We start from the raw sequence: 19,455 nt of genomic DNA, 5'->3' as shown, positions 1-19,455 counted from the left end.
GCATAGGTGTCAAACTCAAGGTCTGGGGGCCAGATACGGCCCGCCACGTCATTCTATGTGGCCCTCGAGGACAAATTCTCGACTTCGTGTGTCAACACTAAAATTTCAAATTGTCTTCATTTTTAAAAATAGAGATATTGCTATCATATCTCTCTCTCTCTCTCTCTCTCTCTCTCTCTCTCTCTCTCTCTCTCTCTCTCTCTCTCTCTCTCTCTCTCTCTCTCTCTCTCTCTCTCTCTCTCTCTCTCTCTCTCTCTCTATATATATATATATGAATTACGAGTTATATATATATATATATATATATATATATATATATAATCACATATATATATATATATATAATCACATATATATATATATATATATATAATCACATATACATATACATATATATATATATAATCACATATACATATATATATACATATATATATATATATATATATATATATATATATATATATATATATATATATGCTGAGAATTGTACCAAAGTGATTGAGCAAAACAGGAATCATTTGGTTACTGAATGTAACAAGAAGTCCATGAGAGAGTTTTTGTACAAATACTTCTTGTTGATAACAGCAACAACAACTGAGTCATCTGACATTTAGGTTTAATAGTCTTTGTAGCAGTGCTGCTTGTGAAAAACAAAAAGTTTCTTTTTGTTAGATTAAAAAGATCTGCACACACCAACAATACATTTCAGTGCAATCCAAGTTTCGTTCTTAGTGTATGCTGCAGCCTTGTTTATCTATGGATAGGTCTTTGATTTATTTTCTTCCTTCCTTTTTATTAACCCATCAAATGCACGTTACGATCTAATGATTACAGTCTATGTAAGAGGAGTACACTTTAAGAGAATTTTTTTTTTTTACTCATTCACTTCCAGCACAGTTAATGTGCATATTTGACGTCTATATCCGTCAATGGCAGTGAATGACTTAATTTCTTTCTTTAGTAGTCTGGCCTGAATATAGGATGCTATATATAGCAAACCTTCACTCTAATGGGTGTTTATTTTGCTTGCGACATCCCGAACTGCATTTTTGTAATCCTTGCCCCCTCAACAAATCGAGTCGTCGGTCCAAAATCCCAAATGCACAGAGTCTCCCTTCAAGTCATGTTTGCTTTTACTATACTCCCCAGCAGCTCAAATGAACAGTCAGCATTTCCTAGAAGGCTGCAGCTGTACATTCCTGAGTCACGTGAATTGTGAGCGTGACGACAACACAAATCTATAGGGAATTCCAAACACGAATCACAGCACCATTTAATCAAGGCGTGTTTATTATTATAATAAAATGAATTGAGGTATCCGGTATCGAAAATATAAAAGCATTTAGTAGAGTTAGAAAGTGCATCACATGCATGAAACAAGCAGGAATAAAATTAAAAATGAAGTGCTTATGTTTCAGGGTAACGGCAACATTTAAGTCGTGTGATATTTAAATTGCATGGCAATATAAAGTGCTTTGAGTGTTTTAGACACAGCTTTCTATTCCACATTTGGGACAAATGTTCAAAACGGCGGCCTCGACGGAGAAGAGGTGCTCGTCCTTCGCCTCAGGGCAGCAGAGTCTCATGAAATTGGCAAGCCGGAGCACGTATTCGATGTTGTGCCCTGTCTTGCCTCTACAGATGGCGACCTGGTTGGCGATCTCCTGGTCCGAAGCGGGGCCCAGGTAAGCGGGGTTGTCGGAAGTGGCGATGTAAACGAGGGCGTGGACGGTGTCTACGGCCTTCTCCCGAGGGATGAACTCCATATTTTCTATGACGTATCCTCCCCTCACCACTTCTCGCATGTTGAGGTATTGAAAGGCATCTATTGCCTGAGCATCCGACACTTCGTAGGCCACGCCCCATGTGCAAGCCTGCAAGGGAGAGAATTGGACAGAAGCCATAAACATTAACTGGAAAACACTGCTTATGTAATTTTTGAGCTAAGTTATTAAAAACAAATAAGCAGTCCCAGATGCTTCCAAAGGGCCAAGATAATTGCTTTACAGCAATGGACCAGCTGCTAGTAAAAAAGGCTTGAGTTTGTTTTCCGCTAGTCATAATTTATGTGTGCTTCTAATATGAGATGGTTTAACAGGGGTCATAAAATATCCATCTTCCATACATCCTATAATGTCCCATCTTTGAAAATGTTGCCCCTAAATAGAAAATGCAAAAGGCCCTTTTGTTAAAATGTTTTTTTTCCATAAAATGACAACAAAAAATAATTGCATTCATTATATCTAGACAGCGCATATAATATTAGGAACAGATCAGTATAATAATAAACATAATAAATAAATAATTTGTATTATTATTTGTTGTGCCAATATATATTGGTATCATTTTGCATACTTTCTCTACTTAACCTCGCAACTCCTTTTCAGATTTATACGACATCTTTGCAAGCAACATCTGACCTCATTTCACAACTTCAACATAACAGCTTCGGCAAGTCTGTCAAATATATGTGTTATATATATATATATATGTTATAAGTGTGTCATAAATGTCATACGACGTATAGCGCAATTATCATACTTCAGTATGAAACTATTATAATTGGCCTGTACTTTTCACGTCGCCGCGTGCTTGTACAGAAGACTAACCGGACCATCGGGGTGGCTGACAAGCATGTGTCTAAAGCAAAATGGGAATGTGGCACGTTATACTGCAAACTATTAATAGTGCATATATTTACAATTATAGTTAGATATCCAATGTCTATGAATGAAGACACTTACCTCCTGGTCCTTCACCAGTGTCGCAACTCTTCCTGGCTGTGGAGATAAAAAGCACATCTGGGATCAATAAATATAAAACAGCATAGAAGCAATATAGAGAAGAAAAATGTCTCACATTCTTCTTGTCTCCTCGATAAAAGTCATCTCCATGCCAGAAACGCCGTTTGTAGCCCTTGACGTAGCCGATTATGCGCTTCTGATACACAAAATCAGGTTTCCACACTAAAGATCCATAACCAAAAACCCATAGGCTTCCTTTCCACTTCATGATGTCTTGAGGTTTCATTGCAGCTTGCTGTTTGGCTTTTCACAACTAAACAAAAGTTTTTTTTTCTTTCAAGAAAATAAAAAAGTTGATCTCTAAAGCCACATCCAGCAAGTATAACTAATAGTCTGAGGCACTTAAAAGAGCTTCAAATTCCTCTGCTTCCTTCGTCTGGGCGCACACGTGTATTTGTTGTTCACGTGACGTCACAGGAAGGTGACGGCGACCAATGGGAATACGACGGAGGCGGGGTTTGGCACAGTCGCATCCAGGAGGAAAAGTGGTGATGCTGTTTCTCATCAGTGGCCATTCAAAACGAAACACGACTTTAACAGCAAGAGAAAGGAAAACCACAAAGTTTCAGTATCGTTATGCCCTTGTCGGTGTCTTATTCAGAGAATTTTAGGACGGGATAGGAAGTCTTTATATAATGGTATGGTGCAGGTTGGTCTTATCAAGAGTAAAAAATGGGATATTGAACAAACTTTTTAGAGCAAATAAGTAGTGTAGGAAAAAAAATCCAACAGTAGAATGTTTGGGAGCAGCAGAGAAATGTTTTCAAATGTAATAAAATAAAATACATTGTTGCATTAGAAGTAAAGGCAACTGTTGCGTTGAAGGGTGCTGCATGCGACAGGTAATCTCATTACCACGTTACATAAATAGACCTGCAGGGATGTGTTATACGTTAGTTGTGCTGTTTTAAGATCCTTAATCTAACAGTGTGGTCGGTTCAGGTGCAGACGGATAATGTATGAGCCAGCACTCCCCCTGAAATGTTTTCTTCCTGCGTTTGTGGAGTATTTTACAGGCGAAAAGATCTAGTTTTCTTCCAACTCATGTAAAAATGAGTGCCCTCTAGTGGTGGGTGATGGCATTGCAACGTGAACTCAAGGCATGAATTGCAGAGAAACATCACTTGAGATGACTTAAAAGACCACAATGATTATTTATTCCTGCATACAGATTTTTTTAAAAATGTATATATCTCTTTCTATACGTATATTTCAATTCATAATTGATTGAGTAGATCTTTACACTGCTGCCAACTACAGAGGTGTCCACCGAATGTTGATTGCTAGCACACTGATTTCACATCACACTCACAATGATGTCATTGAACACAGACATGGAATCCATAAAATGCTACCAAACAGACTCTAGATGACTTAAAAGCACAAATCTCTATTTGACCACCATTGAAGACCAACAAATAAAACAGTGTACCAGATATGTGTTAAGGGATTCGGTCCTTATATGTCTACATCATAACAACCATATGAGAATAATAATTAAACACCAAAAAACACTTTCAAAATAAAAACTCACACTTTTGCCGCATCACCTTACAAACATCTAATCTTAACATATAAATACATACACTATGTACAAAATAATCTTATATAAAAAAAAAAGAAGAAAAGATCAGTGCGTCATACTCTTAAATAACTAATGAAATACTACAATAACATTATTGGTTCAGTAATTTCCATTGAAGGCGTCCTTGGTACGATAGTCACTTATCTCTTTGTTTTAAATGTGATTTTTTTTGCATAAGATTTTTTTTTTAAAAAAATGATCAAGGCCTTATGATTTTCCCTGCATTTTTTAGCATTGCATCGCTTTGCATCTATTTTTTCCCTCTATGTAAAGGAATCAAGATGAGATAAGGCAGGGGGGGCACATTGTTTTGCTTAAATATTACATAAGGCTTTTTTTTCTCAGTACTTTTACACAGGCGCCGTGCTGGTATTTGGGTCATGGGACTATAAAAGAAATTGCCAAAAGCCAATTCCTCGTCCAGGCTTGCCGCACGCAAGTTTATGTGTCGATTGCCCGAAGAAGGCAAGGGGGGGGAGTCGCATCAACAAAGTCCTCTTGTCCTCGTAAACATGCAGTCTTATTACGAGCCTCCGGGCCTCACATCTTCAGATGTACGTGAATGTCGGGGAAAAAAACCCATCTCAAACATCCTTATGCACAACGTTGGGTCCCAAAGTCTTTACATTCTTCTGGAATTTAGTAGCTTTAGTTCTATTGCATTCGTCGAGCGCTCGGGCTCCGTCCAGTTATCAAGTTTTTAAGAGCAGCAACTTTGCATTTAAATAAATCCCCGTCTCTCCCCACGCTTGTAAACAGTCCACAAGAAATGGTGGTCACATCTTCCATTTAGTGTCACATTTTTTACACCTAATAAAAACACAGAGACAACACTTGTGAGCTAAAGGGCACAACTGGGAGAAATGTTGAAAAATGGATAACAAAAATGAAGAATCGATTTTAAAATTCTGCTACTTGTTTTGGGTCTTGACTATATTATGGACATGCTGAATTAATGTAGGTCAGTGAAAACGCTTAAATGTTGTCAGATGACATTTTTTCTTAGTATTTTTAATAAGTTCATTGTGTAAGCAATAAGCATACCTCAGTTGCAATGATGCATTCTTGCTTCTCTTCTGCTATCACAAAGACCGACTGGTACATGGAGTCTCTGGAGGAACATATTGTTGATATTCTGCATTCTGGCTTTTCACTGCAAAGACAAATCAAGGTGGTCACGTTGTAAAATGAAGGAAAAAGGATTGCAAAAAAATACTCATTCTATATTTGGAAAAATAATCAGCTGATCGATTGTTTATCGGATTTTTATTCTGGCAAATCTTTCTTTGAGAACCTACCTGTAGATTCTACTCAGATGCTTTTTGTCTTCTATCATCTTTTCACAGTTTTCATCTTTGTCTAGAAGGCATTGTTCATCTTTGTACCCCATGGAGGTTTTATAGTCCGTGTGGAAGTGGTTGATGTGTTTGTGGTTGGACTTCTCGCTCGAGCAATCCACCTCCAAGTCTATCTTCTTGTTGGTGTTTTTGAGTTCCAGTGTTGATATACGGTTGTCTTTCTGGAAATCGGCTTTGGAAAGGTTGTTCATGGTCTCGGAGGCCTGCTGTTTACTTCTCTGCTTCTTCACCTGTTTCATGACCACGATGAACATACAGGAGAGCACCAGCGTCGACACCAGTCCGACGCCCGAGCTGACGGCCACCCAGTTGAGCTTCTCGTTGGATTCCCAGCCCGTCTCGGGGCTGTTGGATGAAGGCACGTGCGTGGACTGGCACTGAGGGCCGCTGTAATGGGCGGGGCAGAGGCACGAAGGCCGGCCTTTGGCGCCGACGGTGCAAGTTCCGCCGTTGAGGCAGATCCAGGCGGCGCAGCGGTCGGCCGGCCTGTCGCAGTGGCGGCCGACGTAGCCGGGCGGGCACATGCAGGTGTAGTCGTTGATACGGTCCAGGCAGGTGGAGCCGTTAGCGCAGGGATTGGCGGCGCACTCGTTGATATTGATCTCGCAGCGGAGGCCCGTGAAGCCCGCGCGGCAGCTGCACACACGCAAGTTGCCGTTCAGCATGCAATGGCCGCCTAGCGAGAAAAAAAACAACAACGTCTGTGTTACAAACAAACCAAAAAAAAAAAAGTCAGATTCCAGAAGCGAATAGTTACCATTGGTGCATCGTAGTGAGGTGCATTTATCCACTTTCTTCTCACAATTGAGTCCAGTGTAGCCCGCCGGACACTCGCATACGTAACGATGGCCGTTCTCCGTCTCTTTACACTTGCCGCCGAGCAAGCAGGGCGTGTCCTTACACGTCAGCGTCCGCTGTTCACAGCGCGGCCCGGTAAAGCCGAGCGGACATTCGCACCTGTATCCACTCTCCGTCTCCTGAAAGCAAAGATATCAAAAAGCTCAGCGTCGCATGTTTTTCTTTTCATATCCTGCTCGCCAATAGCCCCCCCTGAACGAGCCCCCCCCCTCTTTCTATCCTTTAGTTTTCATCCTATTTACAGTACACTGTAAACTGGGAACTGGGTCATCCAGGACTTGACAATCAATGGCATCCTCCTGGACTCGCAGATAGGCAAAGGCAACAACAAAAACAGGAAAGTCTGTGTTGTGGGAAAGGAGAGCGAGGGACTTCCGCACTCACTAAGCAGTTGCCTCCGTTGCGACAGGGCCGTCCGTCACACTCCCTGACCTCCGAGTCGCAGTTGACACCCGTGAAACCCGGCAGGCAGGCGCAGGTGTAGCTGCCCTGGCCCGTGTTCATGCACGTGGCCCCGTTGGCGCACGGCTTGTGGTGGGTGCAGTAGTTCAGGTCTGGGAGGGGGGGGTGAGAGAGAATGCTGCGTTATATTGTGCATGTTTACTCCGCTTGTCCTGGAATGAGTTTGCTTCCTCCAAGGGAAATTCAGCCTACCTTGGTCACAAAGAATACCCCCCCAGCCTTCCTTGCAGGCGCACTCCCACGGCTCCATGCAGGTACCATGTTTACACGACGGGTGCAGTTTACACACATCACAAAAGACGCCCTGCCAGCCTTCTCTGCATCTAAAACAAAGACGAGTAAAACGCCACTATTGTTATTGGAGCAACACTCACAATAGAGACTTGGCACAAGTCAACACACGCACAATAAGAACTCATGACTAATCCCCACTTTACACTTAATCCTAGAAAAGAAAAAAAAACATTCAGACTGATCTAAAAAAAAAAAAAAAGCTATCTTTACCTATATGTAAATATTAACACTCACTTGCAAAAAAGACATTCAGTCTGATTAAAAAAAAAAAAAAAAAAAAAAGCTATCTTTACCTAAATGTAAATATTAACACTCACTTGCATTCTCCAGGTATTGTGCAGTTTCCATTATTTTCATTGCACCCTTCCAGACAGATTGCTGTGAGGGGGGAAAAAAAAAAAATAGAAGGATGTTAAAGATTAACCTTTGGGTCTTCTTAGTCAAAGTTGCTTCCTGCTGTTTGAATGGAAAGGCATCATTTGCCCACTGTGTTCTGCATGTGACATTGATTTTGCATGCTGTTAAATGGCTGGTTGCTTTGGGTGCACAGCAGATGCTGGTTCTTAGAGCATCAAAAAAAAAAAAAAGCATGACAGCTGCCCCATTGTTGTCGGTGGGCAGTTCGAGCCCCGTTTGCAGCTGCTGCCCTGTACCGCCGCAACAATAGAGGCCGCAATTTAGTGGCGCGTGGCGGCCTCTAATGCCGCGATTAACCCGGCGTGTGCGGTTAACAGAGCACCTCACTGGATTAATCGCTGAGAGAAAGTGCGCCAATTCTTCACCTTAACTGTCACAGACAGCATAACTCTAATTCAGGGGTGGCCAAAATCTGACTCGGGTGCCATTTGTTTTTATTAGCCTGCTGCTTATTCTGAAAATTAAGTGGTTATGAGGAAAAATGTGAAAAATAGCTCACACTGACAAAATAAAATGAACTAAAGTTAATGGTTATACACTTTCAATTTAAATTTGACTTCTAATGTACATAGATTATTGAACTGTTGTGGTCCTCATTGAAGAAAAAAAATGCGATTGGTCAAAATTTGACTTCAGAGTAAATTCTGCAGCACATTTAAAGCAAAAACAAAGTCAAACGCAGAGCAAACTGCACACACTGAAGATCTACGACTACAAGCCTAGCAAGCAAACCACTGACTTGTGCTTTTTTTTTAAGACAAACAAAGAAAAAGTGCCCATATGGTGTCTTTACTCGTGCTTACGTTCTTGGCAGTATTGTCCCTTCCATCCTGGCAGACACGCTATTTGCCCATCAGGCTTGCAGGTGTAGTGGCCAAAAAGGTCGTCTCTGGCAGTGCATATTTTGGAACAAGTGTCCCCGTAGTAATTGTCATTGCAGATGAAGCGGTATGAGTACCTTAGCTCCGTCTGCATCCCGCTCTGCACTTCCTGGGACCACTCATTCCCTATTCCCAACTGTCTTTGGATGGCAAAAGAGCCAATCAACAATTCAGGGTTGGTGGTGTCTGGAGGAAAGGAATATAGTTGTTGATTATACAAGTTTTTTTAAAAAATATTATGAAGTTTGACCAACAGAAAAGGTGTACTTAAATAATTCAATTAATAGGCACAGCACGAGTTAAATTTTAACATTGTGCTGTTTTCTTCAAAAGCATTAAATAAAATCATTTGGCTATATAGAAATAGCATAAATTGTATTATTTGAATAAGAAATAAAATGCCAAGCAAATACTGTTGAATATTTTGGTTTTGAAACTTAACTTTCTTAATGTAAAAAAAAAAAAAAAAAGGTCCTTATGCTAAACAAAAAAAACAAAAAAAATACTGCTCAAGCTGTGTCTTGGGGGCCCCCTTATGGTGGCTTATTTGGTTCGTGCCTGATTTAATATAATGTTAATGATCAATATGATCATTGTGGAGACCATGTGAAAGGGTGGGGATACTTTTTTGGCAAGGCCTCATGTGCTCACTTAACACGGTGCACTTTCCCACGCAGGGCCAAAATAAAACAAAGGAAGTTGCGATTGTGTTGGGAGAGCTTTGCTTGCGGTGTGAGTCACAAGACATCCTAGTGGACACAAGTCCAGGACTCGGACAATGCCAGATGGATTTATTGTCACGTGACCTCCCGCATGAAGACTGCTTATTGAATTTTGGGGAAATAGGTATGATGTAATAGGCCAATGAGTGGTGCTTTATTTTGTAAATGTCTCCCTCTAGCGGTTGTTTTTTTGTTTTTTTAAGTCACTTACCTCCAGGCTTCTCTGCAGACGAATGCCAAGCTTCAATAATGAGAGAGAAGGCATTCTGGGGAAAGAACAAATTGGGAAATAAATGTCACCAAAATTGTAATTGTACAGTTGGACATGTAATCTAAGATCACATTGCAATTTGGATAATATATTCATAAAATTAGGGATAGTAAAGATAGGTAAGATAGATGCACGCAAAGATAATATAATACAACTATTGAATTATTTTGACAACATATGTTTTTAAGATTACTGTTATGACACTATTAGTGTTATTATTATTATAACAGTTCCATTAAGTAAATTAATAATTATTATTTGCATTAAACACATAGCTTCTCAAAGGACGAGCTGTAATTTTGTGATTTTTTTCATACTAAAAATATGGTTCTCTGCTGACCAAATTTGAGTTAAAATCTTTAAAAAAAATATATATATATATCCGCAAGAAAGTAAGCTCCTTACCGGCCAGGTGAAGTTGAGGGGAAACCGCAGCCTGGCGTCCGGCTGCATGTTGAACGAGTCAGTGCCCAAAACAGGTGTAATGGCCTTGGCAAAAAGACAACCTCCGGGAGTCACCACCGTTTGGAAATTCTTCAGGCAAAGGGTGAAAAACGTCCTGCAGCCGCTCGTGCCGCAGCTCCTTCCACTGGCCAGCGAAGCTTTGGAATTGTCAAAGTGATGCAGATCGATCTCGAACACACCTGATCCCAGAACCTAGACACGAGGCAAAAGTTGAGCAAGGAAAATGCAACTTTCAACACAAACCACCTCCAATGTTGTACGAAACGGCCACCGTACCTGAGTAAAACATGTTAAAACTATTGCGAGGGTAGATGTGAACCTAACGGCCATCCTTTAGAGCTTGATGTGCGTATCCGTAGAAGTATCTAGTCCACAAATCCTGGCGCTGGGAGGGAGATCCAAAATGCAAATAAATAGAATCCCGCGGTAGAAACTCCAGCTCGAGGGAGAGTTATCCAGTGCAAAACAAGACGTTAGACTAATATCAAAAAAGTCAATATCCACAAGTGAGTCATTCTGCGGTCTTTGTGATGTCCATCCATCGTGCCGGTTACTTGCGTCACTTTGTTCTTGTTGTTGTACTGCTGCTTTAGGGACACTTGAGTGGCCGATAGTGATGCGTGTGCATGCATGTGGACGAGCATCAGTGCATGGTGTCACCCACTGTGGACCCTGTCACGTCTCCCCTCTTGCTTATATATGCCACAGCTGGCAGGAACATGACAATAAACACCGCCCACTTTTCATGCGTACCCTCCCCCCCCCACACACACACACACACACTTCACCCCTCCCCGTCCTCTTATTTGTGTGCGAGTGCGTGTTGTGATGTGGTTCAGTGGCTGTGGTAAAGAAAACAACTGACGAGGTAATTTTTATTTAGTTTTGAGATAACGTCTAGATTTATCAAAAGCACCCCCGCCCAAAAAAAAAATATTTTATTTATGTTGCAACAGTAAAATATGTTGATCATTATGTATTGTAAGCAATTTGGGGCTTTTTCAACTAGATTTAAAAATAATAAGAAAGTACAGAAACATGCACTTATAAAAATGATTCTCGGCCTTATGTTATTTGCGGGTATCAGTGGAAATGTTGAAAAGATTTCCAGGAAAATCAGAAAATTCCCAAAAGTCAATTATCTGGCCTGGCCCCAGGGGGGGTTCTAGCATATTTTAGCGGGGGCAGTGCCACCCCCTCCTCCTCAGGGCATAATGGATGACAAATGTATCATGACACAAGCTACATTTTTACATTACATTAGCCTTCATTCACTGTATTAACCCAGCAAAATTCCTAATTACACACACACACACATATTTTCCTTAAAATTATTTGCTGCAGGTGAATTTCTATTAAATCTATACAAATTGGTACTCGATTGTGAAATCGGGGTTATGACAAATAAGTGGATAGTGTGAGAAAAAGCAGACTGTACGTTATTGTTTATGGCTGGTAAAAAAAAAAAAGTCTCAACCAAAACTAAACACCCAGCTATTAATGTACTTTATCATACCTCATAATTCATATCCAATAATGTCAGCAATTGAAAAGCCATTTGTATTCATTGGAAAGCGTAGTGGGGCTATGTTTACTAAAATAACACCCACTCGCACCACTTTAAGCACACTTTCATCTCCTTTCAAGTATGTGCAATTGTTCCCACACGGGAGGAACAGAAAAATGAAGTGAAAAGAGTATAGAAAGCAAATTCAAATGCCTTCTACTGTACACGTTTTCTCAGCTCACGCTGGGCACAGGGCATTGTGTGCTTTATCACTCCTGCAACAGGCCAAACGTGTCCGGGCGGGATTTCGATTGAGGGAACAGGATTTTGCCAACGTTCCCTGGCCATGAAGGAGCGTGGCTTCCACGGCTCTCCTGTAGCGATGACTTCATCGCCAACTCCCGACTACTCCAATTTAGGGACCAGACAATGGACTATTAAGTCCAAAGTCGTGTGAGTAAGAGGGCTGGATATTTCATAGCGAACTTGAATTGTTTGACGTTCCCACCACTCTTGAAATAGCAGTTAGCGCTAGCACCCAATTTTCAGGTTCAGATATGTGCAAATGACTTATTTATATTCATCCCGTGAGTTTACAGAGGTGCGATCGAGAAATGGCTGTTTATAGCGAGCGTTGCAGAAACACCTGGGGGTTGTTGAGTTATATTTGGGCGGTCTAGAAATTACTTTTAAATTCTTGAGAGAAAAGTTTGAGAAGTTCTGGTTTATAGAACGCGGGTGGATACACGGAAACTGGATACCAACTGCTTGGGGTTCTCAACAGCATATTGAAATCAATCGTGACCTTAATGAATCGAGCTGAATCATCCGATTTTCGAATCGAACCATCTTTGAATCGCATCGTATCCCGTGTATCAGAGAGACAAATTTGGTAGAGCCAAGAAGAAGACACTTTTGGCCATCTGTTTGTCCGTCTGCAGGATTTCTTCAGGCGGGGGTTGACATTGTAATTCTCGGGGGTGGGTAGTTCTATTGATGCCGTAGTGACTTAAACGGTATGAAAAAAGTTAAGCCAGGGACTTTTGAAATCTTTGCTCTGAGCAATAGGAAGTGACTGTATAAATGGACATAAACATGGACGGCACATTCAGCAATCGGGTTCTTTACGCTGGGCCAGTGCAAACAATTACCTCACAAGCTCTTCTCGACAATGTTGCTCTGGAATAAACACAGTTTTGGAAGCTGTACGGTTCCATCTGCACTCACAAAAGGAAATCATTTTTCTCTGTGACAGTGTTTTGTAAAGCTGACTTGCAATTGTTCTATGGCCTCTCAGCTGGCGCCCAGATCTTAAACACAGCATGCTGATTAGGGGAAATGAAGTGGACCACTTGTGTATGAAGGGAATGGATGCGTTATTAGGGATGCGAAATTGCTTCATTCCGTTTTGTTTGGTTCAGCTACAAACAATACTTCTTAGCTAGGGATTGAAATCATGGAGCTGCCAAAGTCAATATGTGAGGAAAGTTCAACAAGGAGTTTCCAACTCCTCAGAATTTGCTGAGATTGTTCATCCTGGAAATGAATCGGAATTACTGCCAGCAATGCAGACTAAATTCTGAATCTGGGAATGAACTGCCTGTATTATGGGCTAGCTATTGCTAGTCTCGTCGCAAATGGCCCGCCAGTGACACTCACATTGTGTTGATAGTCATATATTTTGACAACATATTGGTCCTGGTCAGAGTTAGAGAAAATAATAGTTAAATGCCATGAGTGACTTCATCTTGCCTCCTTTGTAGCTTGACTGTGGTGACCTGCTATGGTGATGTGGGCTCTTCTTCCAACAGGGCCAGAAAGGAAATGAGCTAGCAGTTTTAACAGATGGGCCCACCTGCCATGTTTAATAAGAGGCAGTTCAACACTTCTTTACAACACGTTTGATTTGGATGCCACAATCTGTCCAGGAAATCAATGAGGCTTTTGATATGCGCTGCCAGTGGATGTCAGATGTTGAAATCTCAAGTACTGAAGAACTGGGATTTTTTTTTTTAATTGTATTTTTTTTAAAGAAATAAAAAAAAAAAACTCAAGTACTCGAATAACTAGTATTTTTTTTAGTATTTAATTAGAGCATGAACATCAATTATAGTAAATAAATAAATAAATAAATAAAACTACCAAGACAAAGGAACAATGGATATAAAAAGTCTACACACCCCTCTTCAAAATCTAAACCAAGAAAAATCATTTCAAAACATTTTAGATCATTTATGTGACCTACTGTATAACCTGCACAACTCAAGCGATTCCTTAAATATCTTCTTTGTGGAACTTTCCAGACACCCGCTTGCTTGCGTGTTGCCACAACACGGCACTGTCAGCGCTCCTGTGTACCCTTACACCGCAACTAACAACACTCTGCTTATTTAAAGTGCTGAATGTTGATGGAAGATTAAATGTCGACAGAGTGACGGGCCATCATCTTGATGCAAGCATCGTAACATCAGTTAGGCTTGCGGGTATAATTCACACACAAACAACTTGGAAGTTTGTGCCAGGTTGCCGAAGACTGTCGTTAGGCAGGCCAGAAGGAGCTTTTATTGATCTGGCAGTCCTGCTCCAACTTTGACACATGGAGGAGGCATTACCACAAGTGCTACTCAAAGATGATGTCGCTTCCTGGCACACAATAAAAATATTTACGAGGTATTTTAATAAAAAGCAGAATTTCACTGCATGTTAATTTTCTCTCTCTGGATCACTCTGATTGGCTGTTGACTCTTAGTAGACGAGCAACAAATATTAATATCACAATAATAATAAAAACACTTTTTGGAATGAAATGTGCTTTTGAATGAACACTTAGGCCTACTATGCTACTGCACTTTACTGTTGGTCAAGATGGTGGAAAGTTACATGGTATAACATTTTCAAAAATCGCTGGTCTAATTCAACCTTAGACAAAAAAAGGTTTGTCCACGCAGTTCATAATATCATCAAAGTCACATTAATCATGGAAACGCTTTGATGTTCTAATCGCCGCAGGAAATTCACGTTAGCACTATTAGCGTGATTGGTATCTGGTCATTTTATCTTGTGACTCACTGATGGTATTTTCGGCGCGATCAGGACCTGCTTGAATTTTCAAACAGCTTAATGATGGCTGTTATCTGTTGTTGTTCTAACATTTCCTGACCAAGGGCACATGACCTCCTCAGCTCCTCTGGAACATTGTTTGTTTACATGGATACATGTAGAAACTGCCCTTACTTAAATCGCCATGTTCCCACAAACAGTCACCAATCCTTTTTTTGCCTTGGTGGAATTCAACTTGTTGAGTGCCAGATGTTAGATGAAACACGATAAAGATTGTGAAAACGACGATCGCGCCACCTACACATTTGACCAATTGTGAAAAATTGGTCATGTAAGACCCCTGAACTGCAATTGACCTTACGAGTACGCCTTGTCTACATACTGGACATTCACTCATCTCCACTCGGAAAAGACAAACAATGCATGCAAATGCTTTTGTGCTGAGTAATTCCTATTCAAGTCGGCAAGATCGCCAGATGGAAGATACGGAGTTGAGTGGGCTCCATGCCATGTTTGATCGTGCTTACTCAGCAGCGTACTGAGGTCGTCTGATTTATCCTCCTGATGGGAGCCTTGTGGAGAAGGGTCCGACTGCAACCCGGCTTCAGCCTTTCTAAAATGAGACCAATGCTTCTTGGCTCAATCATTATATAATTTTCCCACAATCCTACAAAAGGGCAAACCAGCAGTCAAAATAATACAGGAATATCTTTCAACCATATGAGGAAAAAAATGACTAAAATGATTGCCGGCTGCTGTCCAGTGTGAAATATTCACACATTAAGAAGCTTCATCCAGACAGAAAGTTGGTGTATTTCCCGACAGTCACACAAACAATTCAGTCCATTACGCTTATCAATCTCTCGAAAAGAATTTCGGCTCTCATACTTTCCACAATGATCTATTACCCCGGGTGATGAATGACACTGATAGTAAAACAGCACGTGTGGAACTGTTGGCCCTAATTTGTTTATCTTACAATCCAAAGCAAGCAGGAACAGAACAAAATAATTGTTTGTGCGGTCAATGTTTTGCAAGAAGGGAAAATAATTTATAGGCGTCATTTTCTGAGAAAGACGGAAAGAATCACTACACGGGCACTTCTATATTAAAAAGCACATTTTAGGCATATATACTAAAAATTGGGGGTTTATCAAAATAATTCAGTGTAATATGTCAGTGGCGATAAGGCTCTGAGAGCGTAGCCGTGTGTACCCTCTCACGGTAATTATAAACATGACAAGCTTATGTAACCTCTGAGGAGAATCCAGTTAACCTGCAACACAATGCAAAACAATTGTTTGTTTCGGGGGAGAGGAGATGAGTGACTCAATTTCGGTTTATTTATTTTTAAGGATTGTGTGACGTGAGCCAACTGCCATTTATTATTCCGACATCAGTTATGACTCCGGCATTGGGAGTATAAATTTTTTTATTTGTGTCTTGTGACATGCCGTAATTTTTCGACGGGCGCCGCTTTACTTTACCTCGCGTCACCCGCTCGGACGGTAACCCCTCCCGCCTTCCACCTCCCGCCCTCTCACCCCAGTCCCATCCTCTCTGCTTTTTTACGCCGAGCCTGGGAGCGGAATTCTGTGAGCATTTTTCCATGTGAAATGCCGAGGTCCAGTCGAGGGGTGTGACGCCAGTGCATTGTTCCAGCTGCAAAAAAAGGAACCGCTTGTGATGAAGCCAATTCCTGTCGGTCCCGAAAGAACAGGCACTTTCTCACACTGGTTTCCTTCCTCATTGGACAACGCAAAACAATCACACGGCGAGCAGCAAAACCCGAAAGAAAGAAAGATAGAGGAGAATGGAGACAAAAAGGTAATCGAGTGAGATGGCCAATAGGAAGACGCGTTTCCCTTTTTGTTGTGTCGGCAAAAGTCTCGCTTTATCGGACTTTCTCACCTTGCTACCTCAACGTGCTAACTGCACTTCTCTTTACTACCTTGTATATTTGTCATCATCGCCCCGACTCATTCTCGTTGCTTTTCACTGACTAGCAGTGTTTGCTAGCAATCAAGAGGAAACATTCAGGGATGGAAGGTTGAATGAACGGTGCTTTTAGGAAAAGTGCGGCGAGGCCGTGCGGGATTCAGGAAGCACCTGCCGACGTGGACTATTTATCTGAGCCGGCTCACATCAGGTGATTTCCTCTTTCGCCCGGGCCCCTATTGGTTCCGGCGGACCACTCCTTTTACCATTCATTGATCTCTCCCCGTTTGGTATGGTTCCGACTTTCCCACTAGGATCCCCTCGGAAGAGACACTTAATCGTGATGGAAGTGGCTGGCAAACAGAAGGAGCGCTTTAATGAGCCGCGACTCAAAGTCCTTCCTGACGCGTCACCTCTGTCCTCACTACACAAACACGGCAGCCTTGGAAGACGGCCTTCCTTTTCCTCCGCGTGCCTATATCGAGACGCAGTGAAAACAAGTAGGCTCATCAATTAGCCTGCCTCGTATAGCCTTCACCCCGCTGTCCTCCGTGTCACCTGTATTGCTTAACCCCCAACCCACACCGTTTGCGCTAACCAAGCTTTTACCATTACAGTCGAATCAGCATTTTTTTCCAAACGGTGTTGTTATTGAGGTTTGGTGCAGCTGTTGATATAATTATGCTTAAATGACTATTTCTCATGGCTGAGTGCCGGTGATGACTGCAGGTGGACCGGGCACAGGTGGCGAATATAATAGTGGGGATGCAAAAATGATCATTTGACTGAATATATATAATTAAGCACTGCAAATGCACACTATTAGCTGAAGTGACGTCACACATAAATGACTGGAATTAAATGTAAAATGATCCGAGTTAACTCCACAGAAGCCCCCCAAGGTGGCCTTTGGGTGGCCCCGCCTTCCGTACTATCTTGTTATCTCAGCAAGTGTTTCCTGCGAGCACCTCACTCTTCTCTAGGGCATGCGGTGGAGCTTGTGCCGGGTTAACGTCCGCGGGGTATTGTTCTCCCACAGTTTGACCATCGTAAATTAGCTGGAAACGATTTGTCAAACGTGAGAGCCAGGAAAGGGTGAGAAACAACAACAAAATCTGGGTCCTGATGTGGCCCCCGCACTGAACCTTACATGGCACAGATATGGTAATGGTCGCTCAGATTACAGCCACTCGGGTTTTTTTAGAGACGGATTATCTAGAACACTCGAGTATGAGCAAAGTGATTGGAATTTGCATATTTGAGACTTCCATGTTGAGCAATCGTAACCTCCTGTGTTTAGTTGAGAATTCAAGAGGGACCACCCTGTGTTTACGCCAGATCCGGATTGCTAATAACCTTCAACTTGACGCACTTTAATGAGGGAATTCCTGCGCATTAGAGGATGTCTCACACACATCCTGGCTTTTAATCAATCCTCGTGCTCCAGCGACCCATTTTAGGGTACGGTGTCAGTGGAATATCCAAGGATTTTTTAGAAAACAAAATTGAAAGAAAAATGTGTCATATCCTAACAGCAGCTGACTTGGACAGATTATTCAAATTCTAATTGTCTTTTATGAGAAAATGTTTTTTAAATGAGAGCAAATTGGAAGTCAACAAGCATCACAGAGCAACTTTGACAGCATGCTTTTTTTGGCTTTCGCTCGGTATTCCCTCAAGGGGCTCTCCTACCCGTCATGACCGACGTTCCCATGGTTGGCAGTGACGTCAGAGGACGCTAAGATTGACGGGGATGGAGAATTAAAAGTTCTCTGTCGATTCAGGATAGAGGTCAAAGGAGTGAGAATCAAAACATGTCGTAAAGTATGCCAACAACAGCAGTGTGTCCAACAGGCCAATTTAATGTTTTAACTTCTATAAGCACGTCAAAGAAGGCCGCGCTGAGACGGACTATACTGGGAACTTGTCACATTAAAAATCTTTTAAAAAATATATCCCCTTTAATAACATTTATTATTGCTTTGATAAGGGAAAAAATGGCCCTGACAATCATTTTGGGCAAGGAAAAAGAATTCTATATGAAAACACAGTAAAATAACTTTTTTTTTTCTTCCAAAAGGAAGTTCCTTCCGAACAGCAAAGCGGATTGTTCTCCAGCTTTGATTGTTTATGCAAAGCTTGATGTTTTCTCCGAATTATGTTACACTCTGTGACAGGCAGTTTAGCGCAGGAACAAATACAGTTGGACTGAGATAGGTGTTACTCATTTGGTAGCATGAGAAAGTACATCCAAACTTTTGACTTTCAGGCAGAAGACATCTTCACAAGTCAGGAAAACAAAAAGACACAAAGGTCTGACACTTAGTATTTTTTTTCTCCACTCTACACAATACACTGTTGGACTCAAAGGACTGTCAAAACAACATTTAATTTTCCAATGACGAGACAGCAGTCACGGGAGAACAAGATAAGCATCTGGGCTACATTGAAGTTGGTTCCTGTTTGTCCTTTGGGAGACTGAGTCTTTATTCATCATCGTGACTACTACTACTGCTGCTAAAACTATCATCCCTTGAAAGAGAATCTTTGTAGACAACATGGCTCGCCCTGCAGACAATAACAACTTTCAACCATGCATCCGTCTATAGACGTCAATGGTCGTGAATGAGTTAAAAAAAATTGTTTGTAATAAATAAACTATATTTTTCAGGCAAATTAAGTGATTCACATAGTTGCTGATCTCTCATAGAGCACTGATTGGGAATGAGTTCTCTAAGTAACAAAAGCAATTATCACCACGCCACCATGTTTGCGGCTGGTACTCAAGAACGACGTTAAGCAGGCTACTGATTAGGAGAGTAGCCGACTA

The 19,455-nt window shown here is 41.4% G+C and overlaps 2 protein-coding genes and 1 long non-coding RNA gene across 3 annotated transcripts; 1 reads left to right on the top strand and 2 right to left on the bottom strand.

Moving 5' to 3' along the window:
* Nucleotides 1-1,260: 1,260 nt before the first annotated feature.
* Nucleotides 1,261-3,192, bottom strand: LOC119116232 (glutathione-specific gamma-glutamylcyclotransferase 1-like). Its single transcript, XM_037241463.1, has 3 exons — nt 2,863-3,192; nt 2,748-2,783; nt 1,261-1,877 (listed from the first exon to the last, which is right to left on the bottom strand). Exons 1-3 carry the CDS (start codon nt 3,031-3,033, stop codon nt 1,488-1,490), a joined length of 597 nt encoding a protein of 198 aa, XP_037097358.1. The 5' UTR covers nt 3,034-3,192; the 3' UTR covers nt 1,261-1,487.
* A 749-nt stretch (nt 3,193-3,941) lies between these two features.
* LOC119116453 (delta-like protein 4) lies at nt 3,942-10,826 on the bottom strand. The gene is made up of 11 exons (XM_037241819.1): nt 10,397-10,826; nt 10,061-10,312; nt 9,596-9,650; nt 8,585-8,848; nt 7,682-7,742; nt 7,263-7,393; nt 6,993-7,162; nt 6,508-6,727; nt 5,691-6,426; nt 5,437-5,545; nt 3,942-5,202 (listed from the first exon to the last, which is right to left on the bottom strand). Exons 1-11 carry the CDS (start codon nt 10,448-10,450, stop codon nt 5,197-5,199), a joined length of 2,058 nt encoding a protein of 685 aa, XP_037097714.1. The 5' UTR covers nt 10,451-10,826; the 3' UTR covers nt 3,942-5,196.
* A 5,559-nt stretch (nt 10,827-16,385) lies between these two features.
* On the top strand, nt 16,386-19,455 carry LOC119116617. Its single transcript, XR_005096302.1, has 3 exons — nt 16,386-16,514; nt 16,694-16,836; nt 16,940-19,455. It is a non-coding gene; the product is annotated as an uncharacterized LOC119116617 (long non-coding RNA).

The sequence above is a fragment of the Syngnathus acus genome, chromosome 22 (assembly GCF_901709675.1).
Source record: "Syngnathus acus chromosome 22, fSynAcu1.2, whole genome shotgun sequence".
Classification (NCBI taxonomy): domain Eukaryota; kingdom Metazoa; phylum Chordata; class Actinopteri; order Syngnathiformes; family Syngnathidae; genus Syngnathus; species Syngnathus acus.
This window is presented reverse-complemented; position numbering and strand designations above follow the sequence as displayed.

Excerpts from the sequence above, each read along its gene's own strand:
- LOC119116232 (XM_037241463.1), bottom strand. The coding sequence starts at position 3,033 with ATGAAACCTCAAGACATCATGAAGTGGAAAGGAAGCCTATGGGTTTTT. Across the intron at positions 2,784-2,862 it reads ATCGAGGAGACAAGAAGAAT|CCAGGAAGAGTTGCGACACT; the intron begins GTGAGACATTTT and ends TTATCTCCACAG. Across the intron at positions 1,878-2,747 it reads CACTGGTGAAGGACCAGGAG|GCTTGCACATGGGGCGTGGC; the intron begins GTAAGTGTCTTC and ends TCTCCCTTGCAG.
- LOC119116453 (XM_037241819.1), bottom strand. The coding sequence starts at position 10,450 with ATGGCCGTTAGGTTCACATCTACCCTCGCAATAGTTTTAACATGTTTT. Across the intron at positions 9,651-10,060 it reads CCCTCAACTTCACCTGGCCG|AATGCCTTCTCTCTCATTAT; the intron begins GTAAGGAGCTTA and ends TTCTTTCCCCAG. Across the intron at positions 7,163-7,262 it reads GGGTATTCTTTGTGACCAAG|ACCTGAACTACTGCACCCAC; the intron begins GTAGGCTGAATT and ends CCCCCCTCCCAG.